Below are 19,299 nucleotides of genomic sequence, written 5' to 3'. Positions count from 1 at the left end.
AGCCTCTGCACAGGGCACACCACTGGCAGCTTAGACTGCAAACCCCCGAGCACTGACTGTTTCTAACTCTGTGTTCAGCACAGCAACTAGAAATTAGCGATTGAGAATAAGTTGAGATCATCATCTTGGGCTATTTTCTGTCTGGCAAGTGTGTGCATCCGGGCTTCTGCCACAGGCCTTCTGAGCAAAAACCCTCTCCTATTCCCTCTGTCTGCTCTGCAGCCCAGGGGACAGCAGCCTGCACTTTGTGGGCAGTGGCAGCTCTCATAACTGTACCTATTTTGGGCAGACACTGAGGGAACAGGCAAGAATTCCTGTTACATGGGGAAAGAAAGGATATGCCCCAGATTTAGCAATTTACACATCTCAAGTGGGAGTAGAAAAATTCTGAATATTGGAATACAGAAGAAAACCAAGAACAGTGGAGGGTATATTTATATGAACCAATGAAGAAAGTTGAATGATTGTGCCATGATGAAGAATGTTGCCTCCACTCCAGGTTTGGATACCCCTGTCTGTCTGAAGCAATATCCTTTCCCTTCTGATGCTCTGGCAAGAGCTCCAGGATTTTCCCATTTTCATTTCTCTAGATAAATTTGGGGGAAGACAGATTTCACAACAGAATCTCAGAATAGTCACCCTCAGCTGGGACCTGGCTCACAAGATTGGCAAGCCAGGCACGAGGCAGAAAAGAACATTCTATCTAGGGCAATGTTTTCAAGAAGCATTCTCCCTACAGGGGCAAGTGAGGGAGACAGTTATGGAGAGAAGAGAAGGTAGGGAAAGAGAATCACTTCACTGCTATGTGGAATATGTGCTAACAGGTCAATGTTTTCTTGGTCTTAGTGTGGATGTGTGCTTCCAGTGCACTCAGATGAACATCCAAAATGGAAATCATCCAAACACAGCCTATTCTAGACAAGCCAATTTCATGGCAGAAGGAAAAAAGAGAGCCAACCACCAATGGCCAGGATATAGAGTATATCACATTTGCTCACATCCCATTAGCTATCACAGTAAGTCATATGGTCAAAGTCAATGGGGCAGGGAAGCAGACTCTGCTCCACAGCAGGGGCCACTTCAAGTCACATGGCAAAGGGCAAGGATGGAAAAGGGAGGGAGCAGCTGGGAACAACAGAACATTCCACCACGGCCCTGTATCATGACCCACTTATAGCTGGCATATCCCTATCCTGCGGGCTCAGAATCTTTCCCAAAATCTACAGTGCTTTAGGAAATGGCAAGTCCTTGTGGACTTTCTTTAACTGTAACATAATATACATAACATAAAATTGACCACTTAACCATTTTTAAGCACACAGTTCAATAGCATTAAGTACATTCACATTGTCATACAACCATCACCGTCATCTATCTCAGGAACTTTTTCACCTTTTCCAACTGAGACTCTGTGCCTGTTAAACGCTAACTCCTCCCCCTCACCCAGCCCCTGGCGTCTAATATTCTAATTTCTATCTCTATGAATTTGACTACTCTAGGTACCTCATATACATAGAATCGTACGGTATTTGTCTTTTTGTGACTGGTTTCATTTCGCTTAGTATAATGTCCTCAAGGTTCATCCATGTTGTAACAAGTGTCAGAATTTCCTTCCTTTTTAAGGCTGAATGATATTCCATTGTATGTATATATCATATTTTGTTTCTCTATTCATCTGTCGATGGACACTTAGGTTGCTTCACTTGTGACTGTTGTGAATAATGCTGCTACGAACACAGGTGTACAAACATCTCTTGGAGCCTCTGCTTTCAATTCTTTTGGGTATATACCCAGATATGGAACATATGGTAATTCTATGTTTAATTTTTTGAGGAACGCCCATACCGTTTTTCATAGATTATAGCTTTTCTTATCTCTGAAGTTGTGGTAGGTAGGGCCTTCTGCTCTTGATGAATTTCCCTGTTTTTCCCAGAGCCACCCATTCAGTTCCTCAGTCTGCTTCTCCTCATGTTTGAGAGTATTAGTGAGAATTTGCAGGATTTTGTTGACTCACCTTCTTTTCTAAGTACCATTTACGATGGGTCAGGGCAAAGTTAGAAGCTGTGTCAAAGTGTGGGCTGCACAAGACTTTTCTTTGGCTACCATTTTTCAATATTGACAGCAGAAAATTATTCTGCCTCTCTTGTTTGTTTACTGCTGGTGATGTTTTTGGTCTTTTTATTCTCCTTTTTGTTTGTTTTATTTTGATAGGTTGGGGAAAGAGAGATTCTATAATATTGTTTCATTCTGTTTTCTTATCCTGGAAACCTGTTCCTACAGTTTTTGCTTAAAATTGTAATTTATCTTCTATACAATTTCAGTGATGGTACATGTCACAGAAGAGACTGCAGCTACAAGCTAAAATGTTGTTTTAAAATTATTTGAAGATTATTGCATTTTCCATAGCTTGTCAAGATAATAAAAAGTTCATTTTAATTATACTAACTCTCACTAGGAGCTGTTACAATTTCCTTTATGTAGCAGAGGAAGGCCAGTTCTGTGGGTTTGAATACCTTTGTTTTCATGAATAATTCAATAAGGCAGTTAATAAAGATGAGCAATTGTTCATATGCAATTGGGAGTGAAATGATGGGAGATTATTCAAGCTTTTCTCAACAGAGCTATGATATCATTTGGCTGGGCTTCTTCAGGCTCCCTTGCAACGCAGGCAGACTGATAGTTATTTACACAAATCTCTGCTCTAAACTTGGATGAAACTAAATAAAGCATTTCTTAGACTGTGGCTATGTGCTCAGCAGGCACCGCAGGCCTCAGCATGGGAATCTCTAAGTGATTAGCTCCCAGATATCCGGCTTCAGACTCATGCTGGCCCGGATGAGGCTTTCAGAGACCTGATATGGTCCCTTGGTCCCTACCAACAGCCGATTCCTGCCCCTACTAGCAGAGGCAGCTTCCAGTAGAAACAAAAGTACTCAGGTGGGCTCAGCCTCTCTGGTGCTGGGGCACAGAGTGTGGCTCTGTCCTGCCCGCTGTGTCCTGAGGTAAATTTGCAGGGGCTTCTGGGAACACTCTTCCTCCTGATAGAAAGTGACACACCAGCAGAAACAGCTTCTCCTCTTTGGCAGCTGCTGTCCCTTCTGCATGTGCCCCTGGACCTGCTGCCGCCGTCTTGCAGATGCAGGGGGCTGGGGACACAGGCAGATAAGCAGAGGGGAAAGACGGGAGAGGAGCCCCTGGGTCCCCCAGGGCCTCTTGGAACAAGGGGCTTCACACTGGACCTGCCCTGCCTTTAGTGTTTAAGTTTCTTGTTTGGTTTTGCATGCTTGTAGCTAAAAGCCTTCTTATTTGAAAAGACGCAGATAGAAAAAGGACAAAGTAGGAGCTTCTACTAAGGTAAAAGGTATTCATTTTTGGGGGGTTAAAATGTATTTTCTTTTAGAAAGGGACCTTTTATGGTAATAGTAAATGATAGATTTTTTTAATTTTAATATCCTTATTTGGCAAAGTAAAAAGTCAGCGACTCTACATCAGTCTAAGTAGTTGGAAGTTTTACTGGTCCATGAAATCTGAAAGTCTGGGAACCACTGCCCCAACTCGAGAAACACTCAGTCTTGGATCAGGATTCAGAATTGGGTTTTAGCCCAGCTGCTCTCCTTTCTGGCCACTCTCTACGTGAAAGACCTGTGACTCCAACTCCTGCCCTTCACTTGGTTTCCTGCTTAGAAAGAAGAAAAAGGAAAGAAAAGCGTAGTTCTCTAAGCTTTAACTTTTTTGACTGAGATATCAAAACACCATTGCTCTCTCTCTTTCCACACCCCCACACACATATACACATGCACACACACATATACACATGCACACAGACACATATACACAAACACATGCACACGCACATTTACACAAACACACCTACACACTTTCTATGGAGATGAACTCTTTCTTTCTCATGCACCTATCACCTATATTCACCAATTATTAGCATTTGCCATGTTTGTTTTATTGCTCTCTCTCTCTACATCTCCCTCCCCCCATTTTAAAAAATCGATTGTTTGAAACCTATTTGCAGACATCATGATATTTCCCTATGAAGATAACATAATTACACATTTTATTCCACAGTTGAGCCTGGTTAGATTAATTATTAATTACTAATGGTTACAGATGGAAATCTGTAATGGAGTTGGAGACTCGAAGGGAAGTTTGAGATAAGTTTCATTAACCAGGGTAGCTTTTTTTTTTTTTTTTTTTTTTTTTCTTGTGAGGAGATCAGCCCTGAGCTAACATCCGCCAATCCTCCTCTTTTTTTTTTTTTTTGCTGAGGAAGACGGCCCTGGGCTAACATCGGTGCCCATCTTCCTCCACTTTATATGGGACGCCGCCACAGCATGGCTTACCAAGCAGTGCGTCGGTGCGCGCCCGGGATCCGAACCAGCGAACCCCGGGCCGCCGCAGCAGAGCGCGCGCACTTAACCGCTTGCGCCACCGGGCCGGCCCCCCAGGGTAGCTTTTGACATGCTGATTGTAAAGAAAAATATGGCTGAAATCATTTGCAACAAGGCAGTTGCACGGAGGCAATGCTGTCTTATTCGACTAAGGCTCAAAGCACCCATGGTCCAGATGGGCCAGAGAAGGAGGATTTGTTTTCTCCGTGAGTTACTTGTTTTTATAACATTCTTCTGGGACCAATAGCAGAGAGCGATGCTGGATGTTCATCTGCTGAAATGTGATTTGCAACAGAGAAGCAGAGAGGCGGCGGTGTGGAAGAGCTGTCTTCTCGTCAATCCTGCTCTTCTGCAGGCCTGCTGGGGCCAACGTGCCAGTGGGCAAGTGTCTCAACCTCTCTCAGCCTTGGTTTTCTCCTCTATAAAATCGATGACAATGATGAGGAGATTATGGACAGAAGGTTGCAGAAGCTGGTGAAGGAGAAGGAGCCATTACATCAGTCTCTTTACTTTTGCACACACTTGACATTTTCCAAAATAAATAAAAAGAAAACAAAACAAAAATAAACAAAAACTGAGGGCCGGCCCTGTGGCTTGGTGGTTAAGTGCGCGCGCTGCGATGCTGGTGGCCCGGGTTCGGATCCCGGGTGCGCATCGAGGCACCACTTCTCCGTCCATCCTGAGGCTGAGTCCCACATACAGCAACTAGAAGGATATGCAGCTATGACATACAACTATCTACTGGGGCTTTGGGGGGAAAAAATAAAATAAATAAAATCTTTAAAAAAATAAAAATAAAAATAAACAAAAACTGATAATTTCGTGCCTAAAGCAAAGAACATTGAATTAAATATTTTCAAAAGCGTAGGAAACACTTCTCATTTTTCAGCATCCTTTGCCCTTGTAAAGGACACTGCGTTAAATAAATACATAATCACTCATTCTTTTCTTTGCTAAACTCCCTGAAGGGACCCCATTTGTCTGTCTTATCAGAGCTTTTCTCCTAGTCAATTATTAGCAATTGAATTATTATGAAGCTGATGAAAAAGATTGATCTGCTTAGACTATTTGGGGAAAAAAATGTACACATCATGTTTAAAGTGAAGTTTTCTTCTTGATTCAGAGTGACGGTGACAATGGACTCCAAGAGTGCTCCGGACCACAGCTATCATTGCTAATTTTTGGAAACAGGAATTCCTGGCCACCCAAGAAGTCTTTTTGAAGCTGTTTAGAGAGAGAGCATGTGAATTAAAAATGATTTGGTTCTTTCAGGGGGAAAAAGATACAAAAGTTATGGATTTTAAGGCACATTCCAGCAAAAATGTTGGGAAAAAATTTTTGATTTGTGTCTTGATATATATATATATATATATATGGGTATCTGTTTTACAAAAAACCTATGGTGAAAATTCACACTTCAAAGTTAGATGAATGAGGGAGTAACTATCCTCCCTCTTGGATTCCTTACAATAGCAGTCTCCCCATGTTTAAGTATCTGCTTATATGTCATTAAGAACTTCCTCAAAAAGTCTAGGAGGAAGGCAGACTAAGAGAGAAGACACTCGGCGCTGGATTGTTGGTTCAATTAAGAATCAGTCAAAGGACAGGCTCATCTCGGCATTATCGTTTAAACAAATGGAAATGATTCAAACTACAGAAAGAGAACACAGCTACAACTGTGTAAATCGGGGGAACACTGTACGGCCACCCTGCCTCCGAGTCCTGACACTCAGCCATGCTGTTATTGATGCTGCGGCTGGACCTTGGTTAATTAGCTTCTCTGGAAGGAGGGTTTTGCTCCAGAGAATCCAGGAAGGAGAATCCTGTAAGGACAGCTGTTTGCTAACTTCCAGGGTCTGAGAAGTGGTTTGGCTTCCTGGATTTAAGGGTTACTCAATCCGGAGAGGTGAGACACCTTTCTTCTCCCTAACAGATAACAGGCGTTTAGGTAGTCCGGGTTCTGGCTAATTTCAGAATCGGAAATAGCAAAACATTTAGTGGAACGTTGTATTATATTAAATTTAAGTTGGATTATAGAGCAATGCCAATAATTTTTAGACAAAACACCAGCACTTTTATATCCAAATGAGTGAAATCCTTCAAAGTAGTCACTTACTCAAAGCATATTTGGAGTTCTTTTTGTGGTATCACCTGGGGTCAATTTGTAAGACACATAAGATATTTGTAGCCAAAATGATTATATGCAAATTACTCACCAGATTTGGTTTTGGACTTTTGCAAAAATCAAATCCATCCTACTCTGGAAGATAGTCTAAACAAGCAATTTAAAAACTGTTTTGAATGGTGATTTTACTCTTAGAATGAGTACAGAATGATCTCTGGAGATTACATGGAAGGGGAACGTTCACTTGGAGAGTTAAGTTCTTAGGTATTGATTTAAAAAGCCAGACATAAGAGATGATTGGTACATGTAGTTTTTGCCATTGAGATTAAATGTGGGATGAAATAAATCAGTGGGTCCACTACTACTTTCCTTCAGTAGGAGCTCCGCACATGCTGGGGACGTGGACCCTGAGCGACTAGGGACTCTAGGGACTAACATCTTCTAGGCCCAGTTTACATTCAGAAAATCTTCAGAGCTAAATGTGGCTCCAGGTTATTATCTTGTTTCATAATTTCAACATATATTTTCTTCTTCTTTTTTTTTTCTGAGGAAGATTGGCCCTGAGCTAATACCTGTGCCAATCTTCCTCTATTTTGTATGTGGGTTGCCACCACAGCATGGCCACCGACAAGTGGTATAGGTCCATGCCTGGGAACTGAACCTGGGTCGCCGAAGCAGAGCACATCGAACTTAACCACTAGGTCATGGGGCCGGCCCCTATATTTTCTTTTTTTAATCTCAAAATAAAATATTTAATTTCTCAATTTTACTTTTCTCTGTTCTAAAGTTTAAAACTATGAGTCAAATTATTTCTTATTGCAATTAGTTTGGCTGTGATCACATTTTTTTTTGCTACGCACTTTAATTCAAACTTACATTTTACCACTTCCATGGGTGTTTTTCCAAATACCAAGTAATGGTCTTGTATGCAGTTATTATCTAGACACCTAGGATGGTTTCCTAGATACTGTTTTTATGAAGTTGGGATGTCACCCTCCTTTGCCTTTAGATTTAAATAGATCCATAGCACCAGGAGATTTTTATTCTAATAATAATACACCTAACAAACAGGAACTAAATGTCTGTTCATTTACATTGGATTAATTTAAATGATTAAAAAGAAAATACCAAGGGGCCGGCCCGGTGGCACAGAGGTTAAGTGCGCATGCTCTGCTTCGGCGGCACAGGGTTCGCAGGTTCAGATCCCTGGCGCGCATCGATGCACCACTTGTCAAGCCATGCTGTGGCGGCGTCCCATATAAAGTGGAGGAAGATGGGCACGGTTGTTAGCCCAGGGCCAATCTTCCTCAGCAAAAAAGAGGAGGATTGGCAATGGATGTTAGCTAAGGGGTGATCTTCCTCACACATACAAAAAATAATAAAATAAAATACCAAAATTGATGAAATTGAAGGAGGGGGAAGAGAACAGTATGCTTTTTGATTGCCTTTGGACCACAAAAGCAATTCCTTAGTGCGGTTATGTTTTGGTTTTCCTTCTCCCAGCCTCTTGAGTGACCTGGCTGGGGGAGGAGTTGGGGCGAGGGCAGAAGCACACGAGGTCCATCTTGCCCCGCTGAGTCAGGCCAGCGCAGCTGCTGGCCTGGGCACAAGCGTGGGCGGCCGCCTGTGGCTCCCAGCACAGCTGTTTGGTCGAGGGCCAGCCAAAGCCCTGTCGGTGGGGTGGAGGCAGGTGGCCAGTTGGGTGGCCAATACATTCTGGCATGGGCTGAAAGAACACCTGGTTCCACTCTGTGGACCCACCACAGAAGGTCAAAGAATGTGCTCGCTGGCAGCAACCTCATGGCCCGAGTTTTCAGTCCCTGATGGTCTTGCTCCGACTGAAACAGAGAGAATCCCACCTTTCTTTCTCAAAACTCACCCTGAAGCCAACAGGAATCATTCTGCTCCAGTTGTGTTGAAATAGGTCAGTGAGGCCATCTGGCATGTCTGGAAATGGTGTGGAAGGGCTGTCAGACAGGGACAGGCTCTATGATTCAAAACAGGACGTTTCTTGGGAGGTGAGAGCCTTCACGTTGTGTTTGGCTGCTAACTGCCATTGCAGACACCGTCCATCCTCAAATGTCTCTAACCTTCCTTTGCCTCCTCTTCTCACAAGCTCTAACTACATGCTTAGAAACCACTTCGGGTCCCCACTCGTAATTTTTTCACCAGACATAGGAATTTTCATAGTGAACACCACCACCTACCAAGACAGGAGCCCTTGTCTGACCCCTGAGGTCCCTCCCAAGGCCTCAGGCCCACTGCTTCCCAGGAAAGAGGATTCCATTTCCTCTGGCTGGTGAGTCAGTTTCTCTAGGGCAGAGGAGAGTCATTCCCAACTTCCCTGTCCCAGAAGCAGACCAAGCAGCTCCCTTCCATGTGGCAAAGAGGTGAAGCTCCTCTCACTGGCTCTGCGACCGTTGGCAACTTATTCAACCTCTTTGAGCCTCAGTTTTGGCCTCTGTAAATGGGATTAACAGTATTGTCCTCATCGTTTTGTTGTAACCCATTCAATGAGAGAGCATATAAGTGCCTAGCACAGAACCTAGGCGCAACAGGTACTCAGCAAATACTACTTGTATAAATGAATGGCCATGGCTGATGCCACTCTCTAGACACAGAGGCCATACCTAGTCTGGACTAGAACTTCCTGCTGCCACTTTTGCTTGAGGTTTCAGGGGCCTCATCTCATAATTACTGCTCTGTGGGCCTCTAAAGTAGCCTGCTATCCACAACCGCTCTTGCTGGGGGTACAGACCAGGCCCCTCCAAGAATTACACTGGCCTTGAGCTAGTAGAAGCCATTCATTCTTGAGCCATTGACCTGAGGAAGGCACTGACTTCTCAGAGGCTGAAGCTGGTGGGATAATTTGCCCCCTCTTATGTGAAACCTCTCTGTAAGGTAAGGTATCCAAGAAGGGACCTCTTAATTGAATTTCACAAGCCTTAAGGTCTGAGACAATGGAATCTGACTGGTCAGGCATGATGTTCCATGCCCTGAGGAGAAAGGGAATATTCAGGCTCCCTAATCCCCTAATCCCTGGAGCAGGGAACATCTGGTACTATTGGGCCCTGTGTAACCACACAGTGTCGCTCTGGTGAAGACATTGCTGTGGAATTAGCTTTCATCACCTATGCAGCTCAAGCCTTTCAGTGGGCTAAGAAGAGCCATCAACCAAGAGACAATACGAGCATAACTTTGGTTTCCCCCCAAGAGTGGAGCCAGCCCTCAAACCACTGTTCCATTTCTGGCCTCAGATATTGTCTGTGGATGAAATGAGGGGAATGCTAGAAATAACCCTCTGAGAAAGAGATGGGAGAAAAGACCATTTTCCTTATAAGTTCCAGCTTGAGGTTTTGAATTCTGAGGCACAAAACCGTTGTGAACAGCTGTTCTTTTTAAAAACATATATTAGTTTATTCCACATAGTCTGATGATCTGAATGAGACAGAATTCCAAACATAGCTTATCTGTCAGTTTTTTGTTCAGTGACTGATCTTTTCTCTTTCCTATGACCACTTATTTAGAATTTTCCAGTCCTCCTGGGTTGTGCCCTTTTCTTTCTCCCTGAATTATATTTCTTTTCCCTTCTTTTAAAAGTAATGAATCTTATCCTATCCAAACACATTTATACATTTTTATCACCAAGATCAATACCCAACTTTCTTCTTAATTTACTTGAAAAAATGTCACCTGGCCTTTTGGAGCACAAAGGCTTAAGGATGATCCTAGTGCTCCCTGGAGACTGGCAGGATCTCTGTGGAGGGCAGATTGTCTCTGGGGTCAGTACCCTAAGCAGGATAGTGCCCTTTAGATATTTCAAGCAGAGAAAAACATTTAACTGGAAGTTTGAAAACTACTGTAGATGGAAACATAGACTTGAATCTGAGGAATCTAAGCTAAGGCAAGCCTTGTTTCCTGGTACTCCCTCCACCCCAACCCCTAGCGAAGGCAGTGGGAGGTTAAAATGGTTGGTCCCAAGGTCTTCTATTAACTGAGCATTCATAATACTTCAGCCACCTTTGGCTTCTAGGATGACCTTGGGGAAATACTTACCCAAGACTATCTAACCATCTCAACTGATTTCTTCTAATGTGTAAGATTGAATGTGTGTGTATGTGGCACAGGGGTAAGTGGATTAAGGCACAACCATACTTGGGCATTCCACATTTTCTTATGTAATTGACAAAGTTGTCATTATGAAAGTACTCAAATAGGGACCAGCCTGGTGGTGTAGCGGTTAAGTTCACATGTTCTGCTTCAGCGGCCTGGGGTTTGCCGGTTCGGATCCTGGGCGCGGACGTACTCACCACTCATCAAGCCATGCTGAGGCGGCGTTCCACACAGAAGAGCTACATCTCTACAACTATGATATACAAGTATGTACTGGGGCTTTGGGGAGAAAAAAAGAAAAAGAGGAAGATTGGCAACAGATGTTAGTGCTGGGCCAATCTTCCTCAAAAAAAAAAAAAAAAGGAAAGTACTCAAATAGCTAGGTATGCAGGAGGGTCACCTTCATATTAGCTGTTGAGTTTCAAAAACTGCAGAGTTACCTTTGCATAGGATAGTATCCCCCCAGCTCAGAATGGCTGAACCACTAGTTCAGCCTAAGAGGAAATGTCTGAAGGCAGAAAAGTATGCCCATCATGTTTCCATGCTCCCTGCTGACTCTGAATAGAAAAATCCTTCACATACGAATTCTTTTGTTCAGCACCCTTTCCACAATGAAATATCTTGCATCCTCTTCTACAATATAGAATTTACATGGAAGGCAGAAGAAGGAGGGGGCAAAAGAGCTGTGCGCCAAGTGATTAAAGGTATGTGGCAGTGGCCAACCTGGGCTTCCTTTCTAGCCTTAGAAGAGCTGGCTGGTGGCATCTGGGGATATAGCCCCACCAAAAATATCCAAAGCCCTTGCATTTAGATATGACTGAAATGCTCACAAATAGGCAGATGCAGTCTCTTAGGAGGGTAATAAGGATGCAACAAATTATCTTAATCCTGGATAATACCTGGATAATTTGGATAACGTAGTGTGGTATTCCAAGGGATAGATTCCTCCTACTGCAAGTTTAACCCCAGGTTTTCAGGGAATAGACAACTTCCATCTGAATCATTCTTACAAGCTGAATTTTTATTTTTTACTAAATTATCTATGTTAAAAAAAAATCTGTGCCTGGTGTGGAATTTCACTCCATCAAGTGTTACAATGACTTTTTCATTTTCATTACAAGCAGGAGAATGAATGTAGGACAAGTGTTAGGAAACATGGCAATAAATTAGAATATAATTTACAAAAGCAAACAAAAAGTAACAGTGTACCACATTAATACTGAGTATAAAATAATAAGCAACAACTAATCACAATAATACAAAGGTAATTTCATTCTGTATTATTAAAGATACCTATGTGACATTCACTCAAATAAAAAATTCCTAAAGAAATGGACTGCTTCGGGAGTCATAAGTATCTCAAGGGGTTAAACAGTGGGGCACATTTACCTTCCTCTTTTGGTAGGCATTGATGCCAGTGGCAGATACTGCTCTCAGCCACGGGGTACCAGTTTCCTTGGGGTTTCCTAAATAGTCTACAAAGCCCACTAGTTTTGCAGGGCCTGCCATGGTGGCTCAGCCTTCACTGATGACCCTATTGTTACTAGTTAGGAATAGAGCATCATGTAGCCACGTGGTTGACTATAGAGTAGCAGCGGTTTTGTGATGTGCTGTGGAATATGATTTTTTCCCCACTCAGGTTTAAATTCAGCGCCTATTGAAAATATTTAGTCCTGTTACATTCTATGCTTGGTTCCTTCTAGAACGGTAATCTGATGCTGCCCCTGGGAGCTCTGTATCTCCTGGCCTTGGTGCTGGTGCACACCCCCGAGGGAACACTAGCTGTCCCCTCTTCTAGCACCAGTTGGGGTGCTGCATGATGCCCAGGGGGACGGCCCTCACAATGTCACAATGTTAGTCTCCAGGTGAGGTGAAAAATAGCCTTTAGTCAGTAATGTATGAAATCTTTCTGAAATAAAAACACGAGCTGATATTTATGTTGGAGAAAAGCAGATCCTGATAGCAAAGCTATGCCTAAAATGCCACAGAAACCACTCATCTTTTGTTTATTTTATTTCACCAGGGCACATTAGCACCAAGTTAACTGCTCTTTGCAAAGGACCAGAGAAATTCAGTGCTGGGGCCGCGCTGCCCTGGGCTGCCTTCCTTCACTGAATGGCTAAGATGGCAGTTGGGCGGGTCTTCTAAGAGCAGCATGAATAGCAGCCTTGGCACCTACAGTCATGTGTCGTCAATGGCTCTCTCTGGAAAGCTCAGGGATGTGAGCTGTAGGGCTGAGAAAGAAAGCAAGTGACGAGATAGAGATGACCATGACTGAGCGTGCAGAACAACATCCTGTGTCAACTGTCCAGAGCCCACTTGAAGTTTAGGTTGGTTTTGGAAGTCTATGAGTCTCTCTTCCTTTCTGAGAAAACCTAGTCATCACATTAGGTCATGGTGTATGTTATACACCTGACAACTAGTTTCAGAGCACAGTGATGGATTTAAGTCGAACATACTCTTTAACTGCAAGTAGTATCTTTACAAAGTAGCCATTTGGTTTGAGTCTGAGGTGTTGGTGTAGTGTGGTGTACACATGTGTAGGACACAAAGCACATTCATCAAGAACCTGCTGCCAGCTACAAGTGTTCAAGTACAAAATATTAATATAAACAAGTACTCTCTTTTTTTTCTTTCTTTTTTTTAATCTCACTGTTGAATCTCTTGATGAGCATGATGTGAAACTTGTGGATAGGGAAAATACGAGCTAGCCAATTTAATTTAAGTGGATTTGATTCTAGAATTTGACTTGCCCAAGAAACTGGGTTTCACATTTAATTGCCATTCAGAGTATCCACAGAAAATGCAAAATACTTGGTTGAGTGACTGTTAAGATTATGCTTTATGATCTCTAGTCTTCATGAGTTGTTCTTCTTTGGTTGTTATCCTTTGCCTACTTTAAACTCGCAGAGATAGCACACTTACATGCAAGCACACTCATCTACCCACACACTCAAAAGCGCCCGCACACACACACACTTGCTCTCATATAAATTAATGCCCTTCTGCCATATCGAAGAAGGGACATCGGGAACCCATTGTAATTGTCAGCAAAAGGATCTGCCTGGTTGTCACTGAGCCAGTCTATCTTTTGCGTAGCATCATCCCAGTAAGCTCAACATGCGTGCAACAGTCCAACGGGGCAGAAGCCGTTCTGTGGCTGGTGAGGATGTAAACACAAGTGAGTTGGAGTGACTCAAATAAGAACTGAGGCATCCCATGTGATGGCAGCAAAGGGCCTGGTACTTCGGTCTCTACCATACCCTAGGTCTGGCTTCTGCATGAAATTGAAGTGTTTTTGTCTTAAAGTTTTAATGGAAATCTCAGCTTCACTTGCACAATGGCAAGCTGGCCAGTCTTTTAGCACTGCATTTATAGACGCGTGCAGCTGCGGTAACTGATGCACTGCTTTAAACTAAGTCCTTCATTGTTGTTCGGTTTAATATAGTTTATATATGGCTCACAGCAGTGTTCAGAACAGGGGGATTATTCCTAAGGAAATTAAGTGGAATGAAGAAAAATAATACAAACTTTCATTACTTTTGATTTATAATTGCTCCTTAAATTACAGTTCAAAGCTCGTTTTAGAACTTAAATTGTGGTGCGGTTGTAGTGAGATAAAGTATAGTAAATATTTTTAAGCTATGACTTAAGATTTCTGAATCTTCTTTACTTCCATAGTTGACCAAGTCATAACAGCTACATTTTAAACAGTTTTAAATACAAATGGATTCAGTGTCATTGCTAAGTCCATAATAAAAATTATCTTAATGGTCCAAGGAGGTAAACAGGCTATTGGATTTACTCGAAAGAACACAAACGGTCCACAGTAAGCAAGTCTCCCTGTGCTGTTTGGCTTTCTCCAATCTGGCATTCCCTCCTAATACTGTGTCCAGCACTTTGGATCAATAAATCCCACTTCACAGAAGTTAAAATAATATTGAAATCCTGTCAGCTCGGGCTGACCAGTGGTTACATTCTCCACAGGGTAACGCATCTGCAAGGACATCAGTCCTCTTCCTCTGGGTGGCTCTCTTTGATGGACGCTTTTCCACGATGAAATGACAGGGCTCTCTCTCTGGCTTTCTGTGGGTCAGTGTCCTTGGCAGGTCTTACAACACATCTGTCTGAAGTATGCTCGACTGCAGAACTTGAACTTCAGCACCAGTGGGCAATAAGCCACTTTGTTCACATCTTTGCACTCTAACGAATAGGGGCAGAAAATGGAAAATAATTAGAGGCACATAAACAAGCCGACGAGCCCGGATGCTCAGCAAGGACTCCCCTTGCACCAATCCACCTTGGCTTCCGCATCCATGTGGTTTTTGTTTTTGTTTTTAAGCACACCCTGTCTGGTACAGCCTACCAGAAACATTCTTTTGATATATTTTAACACAAATTAAAAAAAAAAAAAATGATTGCAAGGCTTTTCTCCCAGACTTTTATAAGTATGGTACATGCCCACTGTGTCTTGAAAGAATTACCATTTGTTGGGATAAGTGATCACTTTAGACAGCTTGGAAACATGAGTCATTTTTCTTACAGTGCTTTTATTGCTTCTTTCTCAAGGGTTATTTTATTCACCAGTGCAAGGTTATCCAAAATCAAACATGAGTTGCATTGTTTGATACAAAAGTACACATGTCTCCAGAGAATCTCCACATCTGTGAGGCATGGGGATGGGCCTGGGTGAATGAAAAGGATTGCTGACGGTGGCCTAGATTCAGCAACTACACTAGACAAAGAGGAAAACTTTGAGGGGTTGGCCTCAAATGGCAGCAGTCTGTGGGTTATGGAAACATGTAGAAATGTCTTTTTTTAATTTGGAAGTGAGACATGGCCTTCTTTTTTCCTATGTGTATTTTCTCCTCAGTGCTAGAATTGCCACAGTTGAGGTCTGCAGTTCCTGCAGCCAGAAGGTGAATAAATGATTCTTTCTCCATCTCCCCTCGAGGCTGGTTGCAGAAGATGGGGCTGAGGGGCCAGTGTAAAGAGACACGAGCCTTTGATTCTCAGCAACCCCCTCCCACCCCCATCTAATCCCACTACTGCTAATAATGATATTCTTCTCCAGTCTTCTGGTCACTTTTATCTGGGGATTTTAAAATACTTTGTAAACCTAGTAATTAAATTTCCATATGCCTCCCAGAATGAAAGTTCCACCCTCATTTTTCCAGGTGGTTATACTGAAGCATCCTGGGTAAATTGTTTAAGGCAATTAGAATCAGGCAGAACACGAGGTAAAGTTCAGTGGAACAGAACAATGTTGTTGTTGTTGCTTTCATTGCTTGCTTGTTTATTTGCTTGTTTTCTCCTGGCTTCAGAAATCCACTAAAGTTCTAAGAGATCATGTAGATGGTACATGAGCCATATGATAAACTTGGAAAATTAAATGCAAAGAAATGGGAAAGTTTCTAGTTCTTCTGATTGAAAAGTAAGGTAACAATTTTATTGATTTCACTTTCAAGGCTCTTTCACTGAAAGACTTAAAAATTTTAAACTGGAACCCTCAATCCTCTGAAAACATAAGCTCTGCCACCATCAAACTCCCTTACTCAAGATTTGACTTACAAAGAGAATAACGGTTAGAGATTTGAATAGAAACTTTCCACACTAGGATTCTCAATAAATTTAAGTTTTGGCTGAAAGAAGGTAGGAGAGACAGGAAAAATTTCTTTAAACTTTGCACTAAAAAAGAGAAATAAGATGATATTTGGTAAATCAAGTTTGAATTTGAGGTGAAAAGATCTCCACATACTTTAATTTGGAGGTCACTTGGTTTTTTTTTAAATTTTCCTCTCTGCCATGACAAGTAAAAAGCAACCAAAAAAAGTTTAGACTAAGAATATTTTTGGGGAAAAATTTTTTTTTACCAGTGTTACCAAGAAGAATATATTGTCAAGGTAATGCAATTATTAAAATGATGAGAAGCGCTGACACGACATTACTCATCTTTAATTCCAGATCACCATCCGAATGGACAGCCCGCCAGCGTAGACACTGCTCTCATACTCTGCCACAGAGCTTGGTGGGACTGCTTAAAGTACAAAATAAACTGTAGCTTTGGCCTTCTTTGCCAAAATGTAAAAATGATTTGGTTGATAAACAGATAGAGGAGGACTGATTGGTTTAACAGCACAAGGAAATAAAATTAGAAGCCAGACTGCCAGGGTTTAATCCTACCTTTACCATTTACTAACTTCATGACTCTGAACAAATTGCTTAACCTCTCTGTGACTAAGTTTCCTCATCTGTAAATCGGGATGATGAGAGTTCCCACTCCCACAGGGAACATGTATCCTATGATATCACCCAGAGTAGTGCACAGAAAGTTTATTAGCACTTGATAAGTGTAAGGTATTGAATTACTGTTATCACCATTAGTTATCATTATCTCTCACCACCTAATGACAGTAAGTTGCACCCTGAATTTCTCAATGAGGATGCAATATTTAGTTACTACTGAGAAAATGTTGTCCTATGGACACAAGTCAGTATTTCCAGGGCAGAACTTTATTGGGAGATTCATTATTCCCTTTTCGGAAGAGCTGATGGACCAGGAAAATTTTGGGATGAGCAAAATACAACCAAATTCATAGTTCTTTTTTTTTTTTAGATTGAGACTTTGGAATCTGATTAAATAATAGATAATAGATAATAAATAATGAATAAAATAAAATATTCATAAATTGTTTCTCCTTTCAGCTACCCCTACATCTGCACTTTCAGGCTATTAGAAATATAAATACTCAGGGATTCCACTCCTTAGGTAGGTGATGGAAATGAGAAGACTCTCCTGGGCATGCAGAGGCCCAGCACATGGCCCTATGGCCCGGAGAACCGTCTAGCATTGGGGTAGGCTGGCCGCCAGCTCCCGGGGTGTCCCTCTCTGAACTTCCCAATATCTCTAAGTTACTTCCCAACTAACTTGATTCCGACAAACTTGATTGAGAGCAGGAAGTGTCTTGGGTCCTGGGAGTAGGACCAGGCTTTGGAAGGTAGTGACTGCTTGTAAGTGTCCCAGGACCTGCCTGCACCAGCAGCACAACACAGCGGCCAGAAGCGGGAGATGTGGAGTCAGACCGGCTGGGGCTGAATTCTGGAACTGCCTCCTCCCAGTGTTTGTTTGTCCTTGGCCAAGTTACTTTGCCTCTCTATACCTCAGTTTCTTCATCTGTGAACTGCAGACATGCTAAGACCTGCTCATAGGACATTGTGAGCTTACATGAGGTAACGCCTACGTAGCACGTGCCACAGCACCCTGCACGAGTGAGCACTCAGTTCGTCAACTCTCCTTATTATGACCACCAACATATTTGTCTCTGAGAACAACCATCATGTATTATCTCTCTGGGACCCTGTCAAAATATATATAGGCTCTCAAGAAAGGTTACACACTGGCACACATAAGCAAACTAACAAAAAGATATTAAAAAGAACAGGTAAATTATGATGGGGTGGGGGTGGGGAGAGACCTGGAGGAAGGTCTAGGGATGGGGGCTGCCAAGACTCAGACAAAGGGCCTTGATGAGACACTAAAATGGAGGCCCCTGGGCTGCATGAGGGCGCTCAACCTTGTTGGAGTATAGGAGCCTCCCACGAAGGAGGGGCCCTGAGGAAGATCCTGTTCCTACTGCTTCGTTTTGCCTTCTAGGGACTGCCCAGACTGGAAGAATTGGGCTTTGGATTGATGAAAATCTATTCACCAAAGAAGGTCAACCATGACTGGTCTTTCATTCTCTCAGTCTTTTAACTCCAAGAGAGCTTAATCTAGTAACAATAACATTAAAAATAATTTATCAAGTGCCTCCTATGTGCCAGGCAGTGCCTTAGGCAGTTTTACATATTTATATATTTAATCCTTTTAAGCATATAAAATGTCAGCTCTACACAGATGACAACACTGAAGCTCAAAAAGGTTACAAAACTCATGCTGGGTCACAGCTAGTTTGTCTGAGAACTGGGACCAGAACTCAGGTTTGTCTAACTCCAAATCCACTCTATTGACATCCAAATGTGAAAAGATTTCTGCCTGTCGATGCTTCTGTATTCTTGGTTGATACCACTGATAACAAGCCAACCTCTGGGGGCATTATTTTCAGGAGGTTTGCTCTGGCACCTTAGAGAAGGGAAAATGGTTTTTAAAAGGAGGGTTCCAGGTCATGCACATTCAGAATCGCCTGAATACTTTTCTTCAGCTATACCTTCCTCCTTCAATTTAGTAAAATTACATGAGTGAAAAGGTGATTTTAGGCACACCAAGAAGTTTTAAAGTCTCATTATTATAGAAAGCTGAATGTAATCTTAAAAATATTAGTACCAGTTTTGAATTTTATTGGTGCATTCAACCCATCTGCCACTTTTTTAGCTTAACTAGAGAGGACTGACTTGTTGAGCTCTTGGATTGACTCATTGACATTTTACTGATGTAGTTGAGAGGCATTAATTATGAAACTTATCATTCATTAGTCTGCCTCATCCTCAAAGCCCAGTGAAAATATGGAATAGTCTTTTCAATCCTACCCTTGAGCCAATACACGGTACAGCTTACATTTGTGATAAAACCATTCTGAAAAAGTTGTGCATATAAATCACATTTTCCCACTGAAATCAAAATCTTAACAGAAATGCTCTGTTTTAATCAGTTGGCATTGATTT

General features: G+C 42.2%; 1 protein-coding gene across 1 annotated transcript in view; it reads right to left on the bottom strand.

Annotated features, from left to right (window-relative positions):
* Positions 1-11,641: 11,641 nt before the first annotated feature.
* The window catches only part of ADAMTS6 (ADAM metallopeptidase with thrombospondin type 1 motif 6), a 320,979-nt gene continuing 313,321 nt past the window's right edge, over positions 11,642-19,299 (bottom strand). The window contains exon 24 of the mRNA XM_058563973.1: positions 11,642-14,844. Coding sequence (XP_058419956.1) covers positions 14,735-14,844 — 110 coding nt within the window. The 3' untranslated portion in view covers positions 11,642-14,734. The remainder of the gene's footprint in view (positions 14,845-19,299) is intronic.

Source organism: Diceros bicornis, chromosome 20 (assembly GCF_020826845.1).
Source record: "Diceros bicornis minor isolate mBicDic1 chromosome 20, mDicBic1.mat.cur, whole genome shotgun sequence".
In the NCBI taxonomy this organism is placed as follows: Eukaryota; Metazoa; Chordata; class Mammalia; order Perissodactyla; family Rhinocerotidae; genus Diceros; species Diceros bicornis.
The sequence above is the reverse complement of the archived record's forward strand: the minus strand, read 5'-3'. Positions and strand labels throughout refer to the sequence as shown.